This window comes from Physella acuta, unplaced genomic scaffold (assembly GCF_028476545.2).
Source record: "Physella acuta isolate Inbredline_101_S28 unplaced genomic scaffold, ASM2847654v3 ptg000516l, whole genome shotgun sequence".
In the NCBI taxonomy this organism is placed as follows: domain Eukaryota; kingdom Metazoa; phylum Mollusca; class Gastropoda; family Physidae; genus Physella; species Physella acuta.
This window is the reverse complement of record NW_026732035.1, coordinates 160,730-185,838: the sequence shown is the minus strand read 5'-3', so window position 1 is coordinate 185,838 and position 25,109 is coordinate 160,730. Positions and strand designations below refer to the sequence as shown.

Here is a 25,109-nt window from a genome sequence, read left to right as displayed (position 1 = left end):
CAAAGACATGATAGATCTTCGATTAATATATTACTCAATAGTGGTACATGCTATAAATTAAATCTATGTCTGAAATGTATTTTTAAAAAAATATATTAATAAAGTAGTGGTACTCGAATTGATTTGTAAATAATCTAAAGTTCCAACCTGGCATTCCGTGAGACGGGTGAAGTAGAGTTCACATATGTCTGTTACCTCGGTATATGAAGGAATAGTAAGGTCTACAATATGTCCAGCTGCCATTACTTGCCCTAATTCGAGTGAGGTACTCATCAGAGTACTAGTGAAATTTACTCCACCCAACATATGTACATCGTTATTCGAAAACAAGATTATTTTTTTCAAATATCTCATTAAAGTGAAATCAAGTTACATTGATGAAAGTGGTTGCTCCCTAATTAATTATTTAACGAGTCTTATAATTAACGCTCGTCTTTAAGGAATAAAATATTGCATTACTAAAGTAATTCAATTCTCCGCGGAATTCTTTCATATTTGTTTCTAATTTTCCTTGTACTGGTGGTGGTGGTGGTGGTGGTGGTGGAGGGGGGTGAGTACTTGAAACATCAGGAGGGCGCATAAAAATTTATTTCCTATATTAATTTTATCTGATATCAGTGTTGGAACCTTATTGTTATTACGAATATACAAGGCATACTGCCTGGCTTCGCTTCATCATCGTTCCTCTTTGGCCCCTGGGGAGCAAATGGTTGCAACTACACATTTCCAGCGGACTCGGTTTCGGGCTGCTCCCTTAATCTGTGCCCATGTGAGCCCATCTGTTTTCGCCTCTTCCTTTATTCCTAGGGATTCCAGTCCATAGCATGTTTTGCAATCTTTTCTTCTTCTCTTCTTAGCGTGTGTCTAATCCATCCCCATTTAAGGGCCTTGATATTTTTCTCTATTGGCTGTTGCTTTAAAATTTACCACAGGTCTTTGTTTGATACTTTGTCTGGCCATGTTATTTTAAGTATAGGTCGTAAGCTTTTGTTTGTGAACGACTGTAGCCTATCTATATCTGCCTTTGTAACCCTCCAAGTCTCCGAGCCATAGAGCAGCACTGCCTTAACATTTGTGTTGAAAATCCCAATTTTGCTCCGGAGTGACAGGGCCGTGGACCTCCACATCGGGTGCAGTGAGTTGAAGGCAAATCTAGCCTTGCTGATACGACATTTTATGTCCTCGTCTTCGTTTAGGTTTATTAGAAGAAAAACATTCGAGAATTTGAATGATTAATTAATTTGCGATTGGCTGTTATATGGAGTTTAAACAGTAACTTAATGTTAGAAAAAGCTGCTGATATATTTGTATACTTATTATTCGCAAGGTAATTAGAACTACAGAGGCTTCCACGATGGTATAAATTAAAGATTATGTAACATTAATGTTCAAAGTTAATTTCTGCAATTTAATTAGGATAATTACCTTACTGTATAACGACATTTTTACTTAAACGAATGCATTATTTTGTCATTTTGTGTATTTTTTTAAAGTGTAAAAGTGATTAAAAAATAATTACATTAGAAAGCTACCCCCTTTGTAATTGAACAGAATGACGTAGTCTTTGTTTACTTTTTTCAGAAACCATTGCTATGCTTATGTAAGAAAATACGGCATCTGGATAAATCGAACGGCCAAAAAGTGTTCTTTTCCGACGGGCAAGTGGGTCTAAGACCGCAAAAATTTTTTTTCGATATAAAGCTCATATAAGGATAATTTCACTCTTGGTCATTTTTTAGCTCACTTCGTGGGTTTAGAGTCTGACCGACACTGTTTCCATACGGCCTAGCCATCTATGGAAGGAGGTGCATGCCAGAAATTAGCCAGATGTCGAGAGATTAAGTATCCTAAACTATCTTTGTTAAACGTGCCCTGCTTTTCGCATAAATTACAATAATTACGAATGGTCAGTTTTGACCAATTTACAGATTTTTCTCAGATATGGCGAGTTTTTTCTGACATCCATTGGCGTTTTTCTACGACCTCACAAAATATCGAGGGAGGGGGGGGGGGGGGGGTCGTTCGCTTTTTAATATATTTTTGCATTAAAACTTCGATTTCTTTACAAGTTTGCATTGCAAGCCATATTTTATTTTAAAGTGACCTGTTTCTTGTATATTTTTTAGATTACTTTCAAATGTTTCTTACCTTTCCATAAACAATTTTAAAATAAAAAACCCGTTGATTAATCACTGTGGCATTGTTTTAGGTATAGGTTAGGATAAATTTACCAACAGATTTAAGTTCAGTACCCAAGTTCTACACAGAGATATAATAAAATGCATATATTATTTATAGAACTGTTTAACATGATAAAGAGTTTCACTTTCAGCAAGTTCTCAAATTGTAGGAAAGAAAGACAAAACGAGAAATAGTGGGACGTTTTGTCAACATTGTAAGCTATCTGATTCATCTGCTATTATAAAAATGGGAACTGCACCATTACAACACCCACAACGTACCAGTCATTAAAAAAAAATATCAGAGATAATAAATTGTTTAATTAAAGATTGAATTAGTTATAAATATTAATACACATTTTGACGTGCATTAAGAGTTGTACGTCAAAAAATAATTAACACTCTTCTAAGCGAGATTGATTTTTAATTAAATTTCCATTTTACAAAAAATGTATCAATTTACATTTTTTTTTCAAATCCTAGAGTTAAAATATCCAATCTCTGGCACTTTAAATTAGATATCTGAAACAGGTGAGTCACTTGTAGGTGGACAGGTGACACGCGTGCGTCATCTTTAGCAAGGAAAGGTCAGACATGTTCGTCAGCTACAGATGTACTGATGAGACACGTGAGTCTTCGATAGCAGGAGAGGTGAGACACGTGGAGTGTCTACAAATAAACACGCTAGACTCGTGAATCATCTATATATGGACAGGCTAGGCACGTGTGGCATTTATAAGCAGAACAGGTGAAACGCATGAATCACCTGTAGATGTACATGTGACTCATGAGTCACCTGCGGATGGTCTGGTAAACATGTACGTCCCCAATCGATAGAGAGACGGGTCCTTTATATATTGACTAGTAAATCAAGTAAGCCATGTACTTTATCACTTAGACAGTAAGTTATGTACAAATTGATAGCTTATTGTAACATCAACCGTAAGTCATGTAAAGATCGATGTCTGAGCCACATTCATAGACAGCCGATTTTTTCCAACATAATCGGATCTGTTATTCTCGAAACTTCTCAGAGTACACGAAAAAAAATTCTACCTTGCTTTCATTGCTGGCTTTTAAGTTTAAGTATTCTCTTCTTGTCTGAAGAATTTTGAACTTTTTTGTGTCATTAAATAAAATAAAAACCTTATCGGGAAACCCGATGATTGTTTAAATCTTTTTTCTTTCTCTGAACTCTTTTGTTTCCTTTTAGCCGAGTTGTAATTAGTGATTTAATCACGCGAGTCTGTGATAGTTAACAAAGTACTCTATAGCCTTTCACTCCCTGTGATTCGCTTAAGATAAAAGACTAGGTGATTTAGAGTTGAAAAGATATAAAACGTTTCAAGCCTTGATGAAATGGTCCTACATTTGTTAATTTAGAATCAATCTAAATTTCTAAAACATTTTTCGGTGGCTAATGCAGGTCTTTTTTAAGCAGAGTTTGATGTATAGATCAATAAGCAAACGTATTTCTAAGATTAAATAATTTTGTTTTTACATTCATTTTTGTTCATCGTCAAAAGCAAAATTTGAAAAAAAAAATTGAAAAAAAATAACGCTCATAGATACCACAAAATTTAAGACGCATGTATCCTTATATATAATAGAGCATGTGCGCACTTCTCTCTCTGTCCGTAAAATTTACCGAGGCTATGTGATCAGTATCTTCAGCGATATATGGAGAACTCAAAGATACGTACTTTTAAAAAAAATAATCTGTTGGATGTATTAAATGTGTAAATTAAAATTTAATTAAAGAATAAAAAAAGTCACATTCGAATGTAGAAACACATTTTTAATTATGCAACCGGTAAATAGTTTATGGTTGCGACAAGAGCTCAAATAACAATGACGTCACATGTCACAAGTTTTAACCAAGGAAAGTACACAACACAAATGGCGTCATCTTTTAATTTTAGAATATGAAGAAATTGTCGAAATTAATTGGGTTTATTCAATTTAATTTATTCAATTTATTCAATAACGGTAACAATAGTATTTGATTTAGAAATATAGATCTACTTATCAAGACGTACGCTATGAAAATGTATACAATTTTCTAGGCCTAAACTAATACAAACTACTCTAAAAACAACATAAATACCACTGAACAGCCGAGTTTTAACGGAAACATTTTAGTCTCTTAATCTTTGTGTGCATTTTATATGGCGCTGTGTTGACGGATAATGTATTTAATTTAGTTTTAACTTTTTATATTAGGTATTGGTGGCCTATGTTATTTAAATGTTTCGGACTTTTAACCATTAGCTATTTATTTGCTTTGTCACTAAAATCATTCAACGTGTAGTATTTTTCTCAAACGAGTATAACATTAAAAATATAAAGACCTATAATTCACGTGAAACGGTCACCAATGGCTAGTAGTTTATATCACTACTTGCGATATTGAAAGAATATTTTTTCGCAGATACCTTCTCTGGAGTATTCTCATCAGCTCCACAAAGTTTCATGACACTCGTATGAACGGTGTCCAACCGCATCCGACTTTAAGGGGGAAGGCTCCGGTAAAAAAAACTTTTTTAATACTCGTTAGAAAACAGTTATTTCTATACAGCTTTATTAAGATACATCCGCAAATGCATTTCCACTAAAAAAAATTGGTGAAAAAATCTTGGTAACTATGACAACGGCGGCCATCTTGAAAAATTAACCCCTTCGTAGGTTTTCCACCATTCATAAAATATTACATTTTAAGCCCAATAAACAATCAATTCATAATCTTCTTCCATATTTTGGGGTAATCAGCTAAAAATTTTAAGTGCATATCTTCAAACTAATTTTTTATGAATTTTCAAAATTTGTGTCCGTTCAAAACACTAGTTTTAATGCCCCAAAATTCCCCAAAGTTAAGTGTTTTGAACGGACACAAATTTTGAAAATTCATAAAAAATTAGTTTGAAGATATGCACTTAAAATGTTTAGCTGATTACCCCAAAATATGGAGGAAGATTATGAATTAATTGTTTATTGGGTTTAAAATGTAATATTTTATGAATGGTGGAAAACCTACGAAGGGGTTAATTTTTCAAGATGGCCGCCGTTGTCATAGTTACCAAGATTTTTTCACCAATTTTTACTTTCTCGTATATACGTAGTATAGAGAAAGTATTGTAATCGTGCAAAAAAAAAAATCGAGATTTTTACAAATCTCGACGTTTTACACCTCACTGATACGGAAAAACATAATTTTGCAATCTTGTCCGTATGTCTGTGTGTGTGTGTGTCTGTGTGTCTGTCCGTGTGTAAACACGATTACTTGAGTACCGTTACAGCTAGGTTGATGAAATTTCATATATAAGTATTTTATCAAAATCGTAGATCCGTATCAACTTTTGAGCGATTTCCGATAACCGGAAGTGGTACTTTTTTTACTTTGAATTTTTTAAAAGCCTATAACTTGAGCACTATTTCAGATAGATAAATAAAATTTCACATGTGAGTAAAAGATCTAATTTTCTACCTTCTGTTAAATTTTGAGTAATTTCCGATGACCGGAAGTAGTAATTTACGCTACTTCCGATTTCTCAAAAAACTAATGTAAATTTTAAAAGTACTAATAATATTGCGCACTATTATGCGCTTTTTTATTTCGCGTTCACTTGGTGTGCAATTAATTTGTCTACGAGATTTTATTCTATTTTTAAAACTTTAAGTATTTAAAATGGATTAAAAATCATGTCTATAGCCCGAGTTCCCATCCCCTGTTATTTTATATAAAAATATTCGAGAAAGTTTAGGGGAGATCACTCCCGGTTTATTTTTAGTGGAAATGCATATGCGGATGTATCTTAATAAAGCTGTATAGAAATAACTGTTTTCTAACGAGTATTAAAAAAGTTTTTTTTTACCGGAGCCTTCCCCCTTAATTTTTTATAAACCGTATATAAAAAAAAATCGAACTGCGACTTGTAGGGGTACCACACCTGCGAACTTAAAATTTTCTATATCGTAGAAACCTCCCTAGGAGTATTCCCAACACCTCCCCAAAGTTTCATGGAGATCAGACAAAAGGTGTAGCAATGCATAAAAGACAGACACACACATACTCTGCTTTTTATGTATATAGATAGATAAGAACTAAGATCCTACAGATCAAAGCATTTGTGGCTAATTGTTCCTAATGAGTTCTTTTTTATGACGTTCTCCGAAAACTAAAATTCGTGTTGAGTTTTCGAATAAAGCAAGGGTAAGCTCATATAAACGTTCGCGTTTATAATTATGTATACAACACTGAAGTTCGGGAGTTACATTCAGTTGCATTGGGTTCTAGAAATGATAGACAAGTTTGTGATTTTAAAAAATCGTTTTTGAGAGAATTTTTTTATTGTATTTTTTTATCGGACACATTCAGTAGATAAAAGATATGATAACTGCCTTTTGCACAAAGGTTAGATTCTCGTCGTTGTTGCATTGTACACATTCGACAGACAACTTTCCTGAATTTGTTTCAAGCCAACAGATCGATTCGACAAACAAAAAGCAGACAAGATTAGCCTCGTTATAAGATTCTTTTAATGGTCGTCTGCTTCAGGAACGACACGTTTTGACCTGGTGAACTAAATTCAATTAAATTATGTCAACTTCAGCAGCTTCATTCCCACTTGTAGCAGCTAAAGTTGGAATAATTTATTATTTACTTATTTCGCAAAACGTATTTAGAAATCGAATCGATTCCTGGACATAATGTTAGAAATCCATAGTTATTCTAAAACAATTGCAAATTATTACACTTTCCGTTTGTAACATTTGGAAACTTATCGTTAATTTAATACACGCACATAACTGGCAATTAGAGTTACTTAAAATCATGCAATAAGAGATTAAACTTCAACGCAGAAAGATTGTTTATACATAAAGACGGATGTATGTTTTCCCGCACCACCAAGTCATCTAAAATATCCTCTCACCCATACCCCATCCCACCATGTAACGTGACTGTCCAGACCAGTCTTCCAACCTACATTTCTAATCCAAAGACAGGCCTCATCTCCCACCCCTGCACTCACGTAACTTTAAAGACGGACGTGGACAACATCTCAGAATGATCACCTGTAATTCCGTCTATCGCCTACACAAAGTAGACCAGACGGTTCGTAACCCTTTGACAAAACACTCCACTGATGTAAAATGATTTCTTGTCGCAGACATGTAAAACCCACATTTTGTTTTTTCAAACGTTTGATTGTGAAGTCCATTTTACATGGGCAACATTTGCAGATTGAATTTTCAATTTGTAGATATAATGTAATCCCCTGTTTACTGGTAAATGTGTGTCCTAGAAAATAATTCAACTTTTAATATGTCTGATAGGACTTAGTTTCTCTGTTCATTGTTTACTGGTATCTTTTTAGTAAGTAATAGGCCCTACTACCGAATGCTAATATTTTCAAAACCATATTATTTTACCTTTGAGACAATAAAATTTAAAATAGTATATCTTTTTTGTTGTGAATAAGAGATTAGACTACCCACGTTATACATTTAAATACGGTCAGTGATCTTCACAAAGAAAAGCCACCATAATATCCACCCCACACATCCTACAACCCCACACCCACCAACCGTCTGACACCCACGGTAAACCGCACATTGTCTCTCACCCCAAGTGTCTCCCTCGCCCCCACTAACCCCCACCCCACAAAACCCTCATTTCTCGTTGTAAAGAAAAATAACCTCCATTTTTCTGCTGAAAAATGACCCGACAACCTTTAAATCCTCTACTTCAGTTAACTTAATCTGATTATGTTTTTATAGGCTTGACAATTTTTAATATAAGTTTTTATTTCATCAGTTTAATTATTTCGTTTTTGCAAAGCTTTTATTAAGTTCGCAACGTCCGTTTGTTTGTTTTTGGGTTGTGGCTAATCTTGTAACGCAATTTTGACCAAATTCTAATGCATTTTCCATATACCTTCTTATTTAATGTCAATGCATGAATATTTATGTTTTAATCTAACTAGACATTGGGTTAGTCATTACACTCTAATGAAACGGTTTCGAAACTAAGAGGATACATGCTAACAATCACTAAATAGATTACTAGATTCTATGTTCAATAACAGATGGGGAGCTAGACGCGACCATCCGATGAGCTGAGCTGTGGTTCACGTTGAATGTTGTTAGGTTATGGTTGGTAGCCTAAGAGTTGACTACGTAGAAGGGGCAGATAACTGTATTATGGAAATCGCAATCTGCTTGTCGGGTTTTAACTAAATTCAATAATAAAAGGGGAGATAACAAAATAAAATACTAGCGATCGTGCGATAAGCTAGCCGTATAGAGTGAACAACGAAGAAGGGGCAGACAAATGTCTTTCGAGATCCGTAAAGATCCAGTGTTAACTTCATTTTCAAAGAATTATTAAAAGGTGGAAAATTATTGAAAAATAAAAAATTGCCCGAAAACGTTTTATTTACAAGCTTTTATGAAATAACTAGGCATGCTGCCCAGCTTTGCTTAGGCTTTCGAAAACATTGAGAATTTGAATGCTTAATTAATTCGCCTGACGGTCGGTCTACGACCTCAAGAGTTATGAAGAGGTTCCTCCGTGGACATTTTTTTTCGATTTATAGCTCATATAAGGTACCGGTCAGTCGAGGTCAGTTTTGACCCCCTCATCATAGACTTTTCGGCCAACCGTGTTCTGTCGCCCCAAGGCAAGATCCTGCCAAATTTGAAGCGCCTGCGGCGCCGGGAAGTGCTCTATCGGACACCCGACAATCTAGATCTAGATCTAGATTCCTAAAAGAATTTTTTTAAGTTTTGCCCGAGCATAATAAAAAAGAATACATTAACCAAGTTGACTTGGTCTGTCTCGAACCCGCACCACCTGCATGGTTTAATGTACACTAACATCTTCGCTATTCAGGCACCTTATAAAATACGGAGAATGAAACACGTATTTTAAAATCTTAACTTACGCGAATATGCCTATTCTTTCAAATTAATTTTTTTTATCCCAAATTGGCCAGTTCCAAACAAAGATTTTGTATAAAATAAATAAGTCTTGAAATAGTTTAGTCCTAATATAGAAATTTATTTTTGGAATCGATTTTAGAGAAGTTAGAGTCTAAATCTAGATCTTAGCGTCTACGTCTAGATCTAGTTATTCATATTGCGTAGATTTAGATTTAGATTTAGTCTAGATATAGAATCTCTAGATCTAGAATCCAAATACATAAAATAAATTTTATGAGTTTAGGCCGGAAAAATTGTATTGTATACATTTCATAGTGTACGTAGATCTAAATAAAATTTGAATGAAATAGTTCATTTCTTTTTATTCTAAACACGGCGGATGACGTCATTAGTTAATGTATAAGCAATAGTGACGTCACAGTTTTATGCTTTCTTTTTCACATATATTAATGCTTTTCCGGTTGCATAAATAATACTGTATCTCTACATTCGAATACGCCTTTAATTTTTATTTTTCTTCTTTAAATAAAATTGTGGTTATACATTTAAAACATCTAACATATTATTTTCAACAAAAGTCCGTATAAAGTTCTCCATATATCGCTGCCGTTTCTGACGTGATGTCCGGCGAAAATATTTTGCGGACAGACAGAGAGAGAGAGAGAGAGAGAGAGAGAGAGAAGAGCGCACATGGCGTTTTATATATTAGGATGCACTAAAATTGAGAAAATAAATGATTTTCTTTAATTATATAATAATGCACTACTATTTAAACAATAAAGAAAACCGGAATTCACTTTATTATCTATTGGATATCTTTACTTATATATATATATATTTATATATATATTTATATATATATATATATATATATATATATATATATATATATATATATATATATATATATATATATATATATATATATATATGGATTACAGATTAAAACCGTGTGCGCTTTTTACATAGAGATCGAGTTTTCTAAAAACTACTAGTTGTAGATGTAAACGATTATTTACAAATATGCGTATAATTCTAGAGATTCCAAAATATCGAGCGCCGTAAAAGTTAAACAAAATTAAATAAATAGGCCTATTTGTAGCCTACTAATCACAAAATCAGATTTAAAAACTGTTTTATATTAGGCATTAAAAACTTGTATTCTATTCCTCCTAAAGTTTACATTCACAACATATTTTGTAATTTAAAATATCTAAACAGCGCCATTTTCCCATTATTTTCACTAACATAAAACGATATTCAACAATATATTTTAGAAAACGCCACTTGTTTTTAAAATGAACCAATCACTTTTAATCATATCACATCAACACAATCACATTTAATCAAAGATTTCATTAGCATTATCCAACACATTGATCAGAGAACAATATCAGTTTTTACTTTCTCGTATATACAAAGTATAGAGAAAGTCTTGTAATCGTGCAGAAAAAAAAATAGAGATTTTTACAAATCTCGACGTTTTACACCTCACTGATACGGAAAAACATAATTTTGCAATCTTGTCCGTATGTCTCTGTGTGTGTGTCTGTCTGTCTGTTTGTCTGTCTGTGTGTAAACACGTTAACTTGAGTACCGTTACAGCTAGGTTGATGAAATTTCATATATAAGTATTTTATCAAAATCGTTGATCCGTATAAACTTTTGAGCATTTTCCAATAAACGGAAGTGGTACTTTTTCTACTTTGAATTTTTCAAAAGCCTATAACTTGAGTACTATTTCAGATAGATAAATGAAATTTCACATGTAAGTAAAAGATCTAATTCTCTACCTTCTGTTAAAATTTGAGTAATTTCCGTTGACCGGAAGTACTAATTTACGCTATTTCCGATTTCTCAAATAACGCATGTAAATTTATAGAGTACTAATAATATTGCGCACTATTATGCACATTTTGTTTTGGCGTTTGTTTGGTGCGCAATTCTTTTTTTCTACGAGATTTTATTCTATTTTTAAAAGTTTAAGTAATTAAAAATCATGTGTATATTCCGAGCTATATGAGAATACTCGAGAAAGTTTAGGGGAGATCACTTCCGGTTTATTTCTTATATAGGCCGATGCTATAATGGGCTTAAAAACTTTCAAACATAATAAAACTTGGGAAACTAGATTAGGCAGATAATAAAATTTATGTTTACTTCAAATGAAACACTAATGGTGCAATCTCGCATCAATCCTTTTACACTTGTTGAAGCTCGGAGTTTGTTTTAGGCTCTTTCAGCGTTTGTGTGTAAGTCAGAATGTGCAAGTTTATTTGGATTAAATTAAGGTTTGAAGACTTTCCTTTATCAAATTGGAATAAATTAAGATTTGATGACTTTTCTGTATCGTATTTAAGAAGCTAGTAAGATACAATATTCACCAATTTTATGGAGTGCTTATTAATATGTAAGAAGATAATCTAACCATCGGCTTTACAAGAAGACTGAATGAATGAGACCGCCAGCACAAATAATTATATAGTACATACAAGTAGTTCACAAAGGTTAATAATTTATTTTATTTGTATGTTGTTTTTTTTTCGATCTAGAAGTAGAACATGGGCTTGTAAAATTTTAAATACCCTTTATTTTCAATTTAATTCTTATTAAAAAATAAAACATTCTTCATATAAATAGTATAATCAAATTTTATCATCCTACAATCCTATAAAGAGTATGTAATATAAATTGAGTAAATCTAAAATAACGAATGGGGGCCATGCGGTTATTATCTGTTGACAAATATTTGTAAAAGTAAGCAGTGGTGGCTATATAGATTTATGCAATGAGCGAAATCCGAAATTTTGGTTATACGGATACATCTAAAGCACACTCAAAGCCAATGGATGGTGCGCTTGAATTATAGAGCTTTCGACTGCTAATCGAAAAGTCACGAGTTCGGATATAGGAAAGTAAAGGCGGATGAGCATAGTGTTAGACAAAACCATTTTTTTCTAATGCCGAGGTCACTAAAACAGGTGAGCTCTACTTCATCTACCCCACGGGCAGAAAGTTTTAAAGGAATACTTTACTTTTTTTACTACACACGCCCTCTCGTACGCTTCATATATAAAAGCATTATACATTTGTGTTAATATAGAAATATACATATTTATATACATAAGCCTACTTACGTAAGTAAAACTCATATTGTTACCTTATTTTACCCTTACAAAGTGAGATAAAAACCTGTCTGAAGTTATCGCCAAAGATAATGTAAACAAAAAAGTTGATGACGTAATGAAGGTAGAGCAACGTCTCGAAGAGTCTCTGAAGGACGACCTCCAGCCATCCAAAGGAGAAGAGCGTCGTCAGTCGTATCACGTGACTTGGTGTGTGGAAAATGAGGATCGTCATGGATACCATAAACAAAAATTTACAAGCTTTAGTTTCCATGGCTGCGGCCGATGAACGGGACTTGACCAATGGAGCACCAGTTGATCCCTGTGTGCTGGTGGACGCTCTGGTGCGTGCTCTCGTTCTTCTGGAGGTGCGGCAGGCGATGATGGCGATGGCGGCGTTAGTTACAGCAAGAATAACAATAGGGACAACAATGGTTATTAACGTATCAATGTATGTCATAGTTAGAATAATATCAGCGTAGATTTCAAAATGGGTACATATCGCTTGATAAAGCTCCTCTGTGGTGTTGGTTGTATTGGTAAAGTTAGATATATCAAACTCAGTGTTTAAGAAAAGTGTTTGGTTAATGGTCGAGAATTTGTCGCTTTGAAGAGAATGTTGATCAAAAACCTGAGACAAATTTCCTTCCGTGGCTTTCATAGATGTCGCTGTTTCTTGCGGTTTTTCGTAAAAATTCCCGATTCCGTTGTTCCATATAGAAAATTGGTAAATCCCGATTCCAAATATAAGTATGGATGCGGTGAGGACCAAAGCGGAAATGGCGTTACATGATCTTTTGACGAACCAGGGTTTGACGACACAGAGCAGGTTTTCAACAGTCAGCACGACAGCCAGCCAGATAGACACGAAGGAGGATAAGTAGGAGCAGAAGATGACAGTCTGGCACACACCGGAAGTGAAAAATATCTTGATGTCCACTCGGGTCAACCAGACGATCAACACAGTCAGCAGAAAAACTAGGTCAGACACGGATTTAGACGCCAGGTAGACGCCACATGAGGATCGTCTGAGGTTAGGTTGTACGAATACAATCAACGATACCAGGTTTGTCACGAATCCGATTCCACAGATGTACGGGACGGCTGTTGTCTGTCCATCACGAACTTTTATGTAGACCAAAAACGCTTCATGTGAAGTGAACGGAGGGGGGAAGAACTCTTCTGTTTCGTTGGTCAACATTTCGATTTTTTAAATCTCTCAGCTGATGTAATTTTTACGTGTAATATAGTTACAGCGTTCTATTATATACATTATTTTTCTGATGCTACTTTTCTACATGAATGAATTCGTTTTCATATTCGTAGTTATGAATCCAACACTGTATTTTAAAAAAAATTCTAAATATTAATACTCCAAATAATGTTTAGTTTTAATCGCTGTGAGCAGTACTGGCAAGATGTAGAGGCGAACTGAAAATATTACGCCACATGTGCATACCTTGATTTATTTTAAGAAAATGGCAACCGTTTTGACGTTACTGCTTGTTAACATTTAGCACAGGTCTAAAGAAGGTCTGTTCTTTTAGTGTATCTGTAAACATAAAGCATTAGAAATGTTATTTTGAATTTATAAAAGTAAAAATAGGCATCCTATGGTTGATCTCACATTTATAATCATTCAAGACAAGCACAAAGATAAATTGTCGCTATTATCTACTGCATTTGGCAGGGTTGGCCTATCGATTAAGACTCAATGCCAGAAGTAATCTATTTGTCTTTGGCTTCAAGAAATATTAGTTTTGTTTGTTATTTCAACACACTGTGCCTACTTTTTTCCATTATTGAATAAAAAGAAAATGTTATCACAAATGATTAGTCAAGTCACAAACATGAATAAAGACATTTGTCTTTAAAGCTTTACTTGCTTCAAACATCATATATTTAGCCTCGCCTCTATCTCGTGTCCTTTAACTCACACTAAAACAGAACACAAACATGTTTTTGTACCTCGTGTTTAAAGTTCAATTGCATTATTTCAATGCGGTGTTATTTTAATTTCGAATTGTATTTAGCGACAAGCATGTTTGAATGGACTCTTGAGTTTCATGACACGACCTGAATCAACGACCAAACACAATAGTTAGTCCCTGTGGAGTTCATCGCCACATACCGCCTCCAGACGGCAACGTTATTCGCAGGCGATCCATTACGTTTTCTATTATTGGGCTTGTTTAAATATAACGCGCACGGTGAAAATGTTTCAATTACATGCCACTGCAGAAACGGTTTTGTAAAGGTTCACTGTAAACTGGTACTATTATATTTTTAAAGCGTATAATGTAAACTGTAGGTAATTACATTTAGATGTATAATGTTGTTCACGAGACGTCGACAGTGGATAATTAATGATTTAATGGATAATCATCCTCTCCCAAAGTAAATAATTACGTTTCACGAATTTTCTTCCGGTAGCTTCATGTAAAAGGAGTTCGTAAAAATAACCTTTTTATTTTTTATTTTCGTATTACACAGAATATTAGATTTCAAACAATGCTAGGGGCGATATTTTTTTTTTGGCATTGGGGTAATTTTAGAAGCCGATCAGAGTGTTTTATGTGGGGGACAGCCCCCCCCCCCGCAAGCCGAGGCACGTCTATCGCCCCCCCCCCCCAACCCGAGGCACGTCTATCGTCACCCCCACCTCCACACCCCCCTCCCCCAAACCCTTAACGAAATACATGTATGTAGTTAATATATGCTTTTACCAGTGCTATCCAGGAAACTTTTGTATGCCCCCCCCCCCCCCACCCCCTGAAAGTTTGAAACACCACAGAGAAAAAAAGTCTGAAAGAAAAACTGCTTGATATTTGATTAATTACAATGGAATAAAACAAGATAAAGCTAACGTAACATTTGCAAATTTCTCTCCCCCCCCCCCCCCCTTTATTTTGTAGTAAAAGTAAAGCTCCGCTTTAGAACTAGCGATTTCTTGTGAAGATTAAGTTAATACTTTTCTTACCAATGAATTGCAAGTGACACATATTTTTGGGAATTATGGAATTTTAGTAACTAAGCATCTTCATACATTAACCATGAACTAGAAAAAAAACTGAAAAAGATAAACGTATTGTTCTCAAAACATGGAGATGTACCTGCCAATTAATGTATTTTTGAAAAGAAATAAACATGATTGTTATAAATTACCTGAGCTAGGATATACTTGAAACTGATGATATGAGACAATTACTTAAATTTTAGATCTGTCACTAGGTAGTTGGTAAATTATATAGTGGAGTTTATATTTCAAGTAATTCTTTTTAATGAGCCATCAATTCAGAGAACGTAGATATCTGATATTTCAAGCGGTGCAAATAGTTGTAGTTAGTCCTAAACATGCCGTACATTATATGGCATTGTGTGAGAAAAGTATGGCATCTACATGATCTAATTAAATGTGTCAATCTTCTGCTTTTATATATTCGTCCAATAGTAATCAAAATATACGTTTTTTATTAAGCGAATTGAGTAACCAAATCTTGTGTATATGCTACATAACATAAGCTACAAACAAGCCGAAAAACTGTATACTTTTATAACTTATTTACCTTACACGTTGACTATACTTTAACAAAGATAATATTCAAGAGCTTTAGTTTCACTTTTTGTTTCAAGATATTTTAATGATTTAATTTTTGTTGTACGCTCAGCAAGGGAGACAATTCCCCGGGGGACGTAACCTCTGTTTGTGAGAGCTAATGACAAAATCAATATCTTCCATCTCTGTTGTGTTCTGACATAAAACTTGTTTAGAGGGTTCGGCATATCTTTGTGTGTTTTTATTGTTTATTAATTAGCTAGAGACATACATGGCATTTAAGACGTAGGGTAATTTGGTGTTTTTGTTTTAATAATCACGACACATTTTAAAAGCAATAGGCGAATATCAAAGTGGAGAGTTTTTTTGTTTTGTAACTCAAAGTATAATACATACACACACACTAAAGCAAAACTCGTAAAATAGTATAGGCCTATACAACATTCACAGTATCTATCTAAAATATATTACATCATCACTCGGAAAGTCCAGCAATAGTGAATAATTCTTCTTTTTCATAAGCGATGTTTCATTCCATAAGAATTACGATCTAATATATTTTAAACGGAAAAAAAATGCAATTAATTTAAAAAAAAAACAACTTTGACAAAACACACGGCAGAATATATATAAAACTTGCCAACTTGAATCCACTTGTGGTGATTGAGATGCTCCCAGCTGCTCCTTGAAACAGCACCATCTACATCTCCACCGGTCTAGAGTGGACACTTTATGCTACAGCCCGCGACGTTCTTTCATTCGCGCGGTCGTTAGAATTACCGCCGTGAAATGTATTTCTTACACCAGACGGGGGAAAGCTGAAAAGCTTGGTCACATTGTTTCACGCACACGATTACTGTTTCTGGGAGGATTGTGATGGAAAGGGGCTTTTTTTTCGTAGAGATCAATTTATATTTGATTAAAACTCGTGGATTGATCCTTGAACTGTTTTTGTTTTGTCTTATTTGCTAAAAAAATTTAAATGTTAACTTACAATTTTTAGGCACGAATCTCATGTATGCTCATTAATTGTTGTGATCTAGGTAAAAATAAATCTTGTAATTTTTTTTTTACAATAACGTTGGTAGAATTCTCTCCAATAGTCAGGGGCGGAACTACAGTGCCGCCAGACCCCGCAATGCGTGGGGGGGGGGGGGGTCCACACCATTTAGGGGCCCACAGCCGACCATAATAAAAAAAAATTTTAGTTACATTTTTAAAAATTTGCTTCCATTTTTGACTTGATGGTTGTTTTGTAAAAAGATTACTGTAGCTGCGGTTGGATTATCTTTATTCTATAGACACCATCCCACGCTCTTGTATAATTATACTTTTTCCCTTTGTTTTTAAACAATTGTGAAAGATAGGCAGACGTTTAAACAACTTCCATGACTTATTTCCATTTTTAAATAGTCAAATAAGGGTGATCATAAGCTCATTGTAATAGATTTGTACTAAACAATTAAAAGCAATTACTTCTCTTAATTATTAAAAAAAATACATACTAAAGAATGACAAAGTATAAAAAGGAAAAAGTATTTAAAATTTATAATATAAATACTAAAAGACATAAAAAATAAACATAACACTAGAAACCATTACGTATACAAATATTTGATGTTTCATATTCTTTTGACCACCTCAGGGTTAAGAAATAATATGGCATACATTAAATAAAACAGACTAATGCACTCACACATGTGAGATGTAGTAACTTGTTTTAATAAAAAAAAAATAGATTTTTTTTTCAAAACCCGATCACGTCAGAAATAAGTATCCTATGTTCTTTAAAATGGAAAAGACAACAATTGTCCCTTTTTTTTATTGTTTCGTCCTGCGTGTCCCAGCAAAATTGCCCTACATTTTTAGTTTCCCCGCTTCGTTTTTATATCCCAGTCAAGTACTTTAAATGCTACGATTTGGCCGTCTGAGACGCATTGTTTAGCTATGTCTTTGTTTTCTTTATTCAGCTACCATTTCCATTTATTTAACGCAAGACTAAATCATCTTTTTTGTTACAGTGTTAAGGGGGAATAACCCGTAGGCTACTTTAAAAAATAAAACGTTTTTTACCGTTTTTTACAGCTTTGCTATTATTATTATTGTTTTAGCACTAGGGTAGGCTGTTATGTATTATTCAAGTTACAGCTAGGGTCAAACTGCTGTTCATGTCGTAACTGTTGGTCAGTTTTGTAGTCTGACATTTTAAACTTTGAACCGTCGCTTAATCTTCTGTTACCAGATGGCGCTAGGTTTCTGTGGTCAGATTATATTAACATTTTTTTGGTTGAGGTTTAGGCGACTGAACGTGTTAAACTCAGATTTTGTTTGCTACGTATGTCAGGCTACACAGACAACGTACACATGTAATTCGTGTTTCTATGTGTCAATGACACATAGAAATACCATTACTCACGTTATATTAGTATAAACTGTTTAAAAATATATCATAGAGATAATCTGGGTTTGCTTTTAAAACACAAAACAAATCTATTTTTTGAATACTATAACATGAAATAGCATTTAATAATAAACAAAAAGAATTAAACCTTTGGTTTTAATCTACGACTGTTTACAGTTATTTCAAATAACCAGTTGATACAAAAACAAATAAAATGTTGAGGACGTCATTAAAAGAAACATTCAATGCTCATGTTAATCAACATTTGGTGTATCAGTCATTTCTCTTAAAGACTTGGGTGTGAAAGATATTTCCTGAACAAGCTAACTATTTGGTTGAATTTAATTTTTCACACAATTTCTTGAATCGAATAAACAAACACTGTTGGTTTAAACTGTAAAGCAATGGATCCGCAACAGAAAACGAAAATGTAATTAACGTCAACGCTTGTTATCGACCTGTCATTCCCGTTTAACGAACCGATGTTTTAATTATAATTAAAGTCTTATTAACGCCGTGTCAGTTTACAAGCTAGCAGGGTCAAATAATGTGTAAGGATAGAGAGGAGCAAAGGGAAAGCTTAACTCGCAAATTTTAGACTATTCTTATCTTTTTAACTAGACGCACACCAATTAAAAAGTGTATAATTAGAAGAACATATACTTCTTTCATAAATTGCCAAGTCTAATTGTTTTCAATTGATGTTGAATTGTTGAAACCAAATCACGAGAAGATGTTTTTAGTATATTTGTATTAAAATCGATAATAAACATTGGTTTATTTTCTAAATGAGTTTTCTAGTTATATTTACTTCCCTTTATTTACATGTCGCTACTTAAATTTAAATAAATACTCTAGCCATACTTACTTCCCTTTATAAAACATCCGTCGACAACATTTATAAACAACTAGGCATGCTGCCCAGCTTCGCTTAGGCTTTCGAAAACATTGAGAATTTGCATGCTTAATTAATTCGCCCGAGGGTCGGTCTACGACCTCAAGAGTTATGAAGAGGTTCCTCCGTGGACATTTTTTTTCGATTTATAGCTCATATAAGGTACCGGTCAGTCGAGGTCAGTTTTGACCCCCTCATCGTAGACTTTTCGGCCAACCGGCCCCCATGTTCTGTCGCCCCAAGGCAAGATCATGCCAAATTTGAAGCGCCTGCGGCGCCGGGAAGTGCCCTATCGGACACCCGACAATCTAGATCTAGATCTAGATTCCTAAAAGAATTTTTTTTTTAAGTTTAGCCCGAGCATAATAAAAAAGAATACATTAACCAAGTTGACTTGCTGTGTCTCGAACCCGCACCACCTGCGTGGTTTAATGTACACTAACATCTCCGCTATTTAGGCACCTTATAAAATACGGAGAATGAAACACGTATTTTAAAATCTTAACTTACGCGAATATGCCTATTCTTTCAAATTAATTTTTTATCCCAAATTAGCCAGTTCCAAACAAAGATTTTGTATAAAATAAATAAGTCTTGAAATAGTTTAGTCCTAATATAGAAATTTATTTTTGGAATTGATTTTAGAGAAGTTAGAGTCTAAATCTAGATCTTAGCGTCTACGTCTAGATCTAGTTATTGCGTAGATTTAGATTTAGATTTAGTCTAGATCTAGAATCTCTAGATCTAGAATCCAAATACATAAAATAAATGTTATGAGTTTAGGCTGGAAAAATTGTATTGTATACATTTCATAGTGTACGTAGATCTAAATCAAATTTGAATGAAATAGTTCATTCCTTTTCATTCTAAACACGGCAGATGACGTCATTAGTTAATGTATAAGCAATAGTGACGTCACAGTTTTATGCGTTCTTTTTCACATATATTAATGCTTTTCCGGTTGCATAAATAATACTGTTTCTCTACATTCGAATACGCCTTTAATTTTTATTTTTCTTCTTTAACTAAAATTGTGGTTATACATTTAAAACATCTAACATATTATTTTCAACAAAAGTCCGTAAAAAGTTCTCCATATATCGCTGCCGATTCTGACGTGATGTCCGGCGAAAATTTTTTGCGGACAGAGAAAGAGAGAGAGAGAGAGATGTGCGAACTTGGGGATTTATATATTAGGATCGTTGGATTAAAATAAAAATAAAAATAAAAAATGTGAGATTTACTAAATGTTCTAATAAAAGTACACCAGCACGTTATTATCGTACGGAATATCTAGGTAAGATGTATGGACATTAGATGGACTTTAACGGCACACATTTGGGCTTGACCTAGCTAACCGTATACCCCATGTCCTTTGTTTAGTCACGTTTCTAGCCTATTCGCTGACCTTTTGTCCCACGGACTCCATGCTCCGGTCATTTTTCTTGAGTTTTACTGAGTGACCACCACTTTCACTTAATTAAATCTCCACTTTTGGAATCTGTTGATTATATTCAGGAACTTTATCTCGGGTCTAATGTATTTATTGTTGATCGTCATTTAGCAAAAAATTAGCAAAAACTAGACGGCAACGATCAAGTTAAAAGTTAACATTTAGCAAAAACTAGACTGCAATGATCAAGTTAAAAGTTAACATTTAGCAAAAATTATACTGCAATGATCAAGTTAAAAGTTAACATTTAGCAAAAACTAGACTGCAATGATCAAGTTAAAAGTTAACATTAAGCAAAAACTAGACGGCAATGATTAAGTTAAAAGTTTACATTTAGCAAAAACTAGACGGCAATGATCAAGTTAAAAGTTAATATTTAGCAAAAACTAGACGGCAATGATCAAGTTAAAAGTTAACATTAAGCAAAAACTAGACGGCAATGATCAAGTTAAAAGTTTACATTTAGCAAAAACTAAACGGCAATGATCAAGTTAAAAGTTTACATTTAGCAAAAACTAGACGGCAATGATCAAGTTAAAAATTTACATTTAGCAAAAACCAGACGGCAATGATCAAGTTAAAAGTATACATTTAATAAAAACTAGACTGCAATGATCAGCCTAAACATGACGCACGTGAACATTACCCGTCATCCCTTTACAATCCACCTTTAGCTCACTGTCAACGAGATGTCTGATTTTTTATTTAATATCTTTTTGTTTAAGTTAACCTAATTTCCATGACTGCATCGTCGTCTGCTTTCTCTTTGAAACAAGATCTATTTAGAATGCGAAACCTCAGAAGCGATGACAAAACTTAATAAAAAGATCTCTTACGTACTTCAGAATACATGTTATTGTTTTGCTTATGAACTTAGTTGTTCAATGGCAACCGTTATTATAAAGAGATCAAATAAATACAAATCTAAATTTATGAATATGAATTATCGGTGGGCCAACACATAAAACACGAGAATTCACAGACAGTGTTTCTATTTTAAACCTACAATAACACCACACACTTCTTACATCCATTAAAGTACACGAACTCAATGTCTAGACGTGCTTCACCAAAAGCGTGTAGTTCCCTTGGAATAGGAAGAAGAGCAAATTAAAACCAAGATATGTTGACCTTGGCTTAATGTAAGTTTTGTTTTCTTGAATTTGACTTGAACGAGTTGTAAACGATTGGAGTATTTTCATTGTCTCGTTTTCGTTGTTTTTAAGACTTTTTATGCAATCCAAAGTTCCAAAATTGTAATTTCATGCCAGTGTACACTCGCCCTCTGTCTGCCAGCTAGTCTCAATCATTTACGTAGCTCAGTCAGTTATGTCAGTCATCGTGTCTCGATCACTCATGTAGCTCAGTCAGTTCTGTCAGTCATCGTGTCTCGATCACTCACGTAGCTCAGTCAGTTCTGTCAGTCATCGTGTCTCGATCACTCACGTAGCTCAGTCAGTTCTGTCAGTCATCGTGTCTCGATCACTCACGTAGCTCAGTCAGTTCTGTCAGTCATCGTGTCTCGATCACTCACGTAGCTCAGTCAGTTCTGTCAGTCATCGTGTCTCGATCACTCACGTAGCTCAGTCAGTTCTGTCAGTCATCGTGTCTCGATCACTCACGTAGCTCAGTCAGTTCTGTCAGTCATCGTGTCTCGATCACTCACGTAGCTCAGTCAGTTCTGTCAGTCATCGTGTCTCGATCACTCACGTAGCTCAGTCAGTTCTGTCAGTCATCGTGTCTCGATCACTCACGTAGCTAAGTCAGTTACAATAGCATGGCCGGCACACACAAAGAGGTCGTTTTCACAGTAAAATAAAAGACTAATCCTCGTATAAATTTTAAATACTTTTTAGATTGAAATTGAAATATGGTTATTTTATAATCGAGTATGGACTTACCTTCAAAATGTAACCGCTCTATAACAAGGATGGCACTGACTAACATCGTTTAACATAATGTCAATGAGCCACGTGTAATTATAAAAGTTTTGTAGATAGCTTTTATCTCAACATTACAACATTACACATTGCAAATTATGTTTGATTCTATTATTGTTAATTAAGGTTTACTTAAATACTTTCATGTTCGAGCAAACACAATGACATACTAATATGGACATTACGCATCAAAATTAGAAATATTAGCAAAGAAATTTTAGTACGGTTTTAAATACATAATATAATGACTCGCGCTTTTATTTACAGTTGTATAAGTAGTAATGCAATAATAGACTTTTAGTGAAAACCATTTTTTTTTACTTTTTTTTTAATGCATAAGCACAAACTTTGGATTGTAAATAGCTTTATTCAACTTTTAATATATTCTATCATATATAAAATGACTTGAAATATTTGATAGCTAATTTATTAGCAGTCAAAAGCGACTTCTTTGTTAATCTCTTTTTATTCGCCAAGTTTTTATTTTGCCTTACATTCTAATCTCCCCCATTGGAGCGTGAGCCACATGCAGGTCAACACAGATCTAGTTTATGCAAACGTCAATCCAAAACAAGCCACGAACACGAGCGCTCATTTTATTTAATTCCTTCTTGTGTGTTTTTTCATCTTTTAATCTTGGAATTGGCGATTGATGCTTGACGTCACGACTTCAATGTCGTAATCGGATTAAAGATTATTTCCAGGTGGGAGATAATGTGAAACAAAGATGAGCAGACAGACAGACAGAGAGACGGACAGAGGGACACACAGAACTACAGAGACGAGAGACAAAGAGACAGCGAAAAAAAACACAGACAGGGAGACAGAGACACAGAGACACACACAGAGAGGGAAGGAGACAAACATACAGAAACAAACAGACACAGAGACAAAAACACAGGGTAATTTTTACATGCACTAAAAAGTAGAAAATAAATTATACACTACTATAACTATAAAGAAAAGCGTAGTTGTAGTAGTGTATAATTTATTTTCTACATTTTAGTGCATTATTACATAAAAGCTTGTTGTTAAAACGTTTTTCATAAATATATATTTACTTTAAATGTTTTAAATTTACAATGGTATTGCATGACTAAAAACCATTGCGTACCTATTGAACGTAATGACGCGGAATAGTTTGATGAGACCGCCTACTAATTTAGACAAAATTGTAATTAATTCATAAACTATTAATCAGGCAACCAATTAAGTCAAAATTATTGTCATGTTGCATTGTCTTCATGTTTTGGCCAACGTACCAAATACATTAAAAACATGTTGTCTGAGACACTGGGCAGGTGAAGTAGAGTTGGGTAGGTGTAGAGTTCACCAGTGACGTCAGCATATGAAGAGATAGTGTGGTCAGACCCATGCTCAGCCGAAATCGGTGTTTTAAAATTACCATTAATACGATGCCACCCGCTTGGTAACCTAAACACTAACATCTTAGCTATCTAGGCTCGTAGTATCAGGGACAAATTTACTGATGTATAATTTACTTTTATTCTGCGTAAGAAACTTCATTTACGCGAATAGGCCCTAGTGCCTAGTATTATTTCAAATTAAATTGTATTCCAAATTAGCCAATTTCACAGCTAAACAAACAAAGATTAATATAAAATAACTAAGGCCTGAAATAGTTTAGTGTATAGATTCTAGATCTAGATCTAGATGTGGGATTTAGTTTTAGCTGTAATTCTAGATTTAGAATCTAGATAGATAAATCCCATGTATTCTCGAATTAGATAATCATTAAAGCTAGAAAACAAAGATTTATATCAAATATTTAAGGACTAACATAGTTTAATAAAGAAACTCAATAATTTATAGGGGTTTTATAATGGTTAAAGATATAGCCGACAGAAAATTAGCTTTATAATGAGTTAAACTTTTGAATGGGCAACAAAATCTTTGATGGAAGTAGCCATTATTGTTATAAAAAGTAAATTAATCATTTGACGTCACTGTAAGTAAAGTCATTGTTCTGAACTTTTATAATTATTGTGGTTAACCTACCAATGTATATATCAATGCATTAATAAACGTCTTTAACCCTTTATTTACGGAATTAGGTTCCGAATGACATTTTTTCTTAAACAATGAGTTATCAGATTGCTTTTGGTACACTTAAAGCATATGTCGAAGGAAATTTTTTTCATACATTTTTAAGGGCCAAAACAAACATTGGTACTTAGAAGTAGGCTACCGTCAGGAATGTGGGACATTTTTTCCAAAAATTAAAAAATGTACAAAACAGGAAAAAAACGATACAACTTATTAACTAATTACATGGCAATCATTATAACAATCATTTTTTGTAATTTGCACACATTAACACAGCACAAAAGTATATTTTGAGTACGATTTTTACTGGATTTTCTATCGGAACACATCTTAGACCTCAAACACCGCAAAAGGTGCCGACATGTCATGATCTCTCATTCCTCAATCCTCATACATTCTTGTCTGTCGTCTTTCTGGTGTGGCAACAGTTGCCGGACTGAACCTGCTTTTGCTGGAGGCTTCCAATAGCCATTACAATGAGCCGCATAAACAAATATTTTGAAAACGAAAGCCTAGTCATTCAGTACACTACTACTAGTAATGCTAGTAT

The 25,109-nt window shown here is 33.9% G+C and overlaps 1 protein-coding gene across 1 annotated transcript; it reads right to left on the bottom strand.

The window, feature by feature from the left end:
- Positions 1 to 12,278: 12,278 nt before the first annotated feature.
- On the bottom strand, positions 12,279 to 13,448 carry LOC131944964 (C-C chemokine receptor type 5-like). Its single transcript, XM_059305886.1, has one exon. The coding sequence runs from the start codon at positions 13,446 to 13,448 to the stop codon at positions 12,279 to 12,281; it is 1,170 nt and encodes a 389-aa protein (XP_059161869.1).
- Between the last annotated feature and the right edge of the window lie 11,661 nt (positions 13,449 to 25,109).

Bases quoted from the DNA above. Each gene is read 5' to 3' on its own strand.
- LOC131944964 (XM_059305886.1), bottom strand. From the start codon at position 13,448: ATGTTGACCAACGAAACAGAAGAGTTCTTCCCCCCTCCGTTCACTTCA.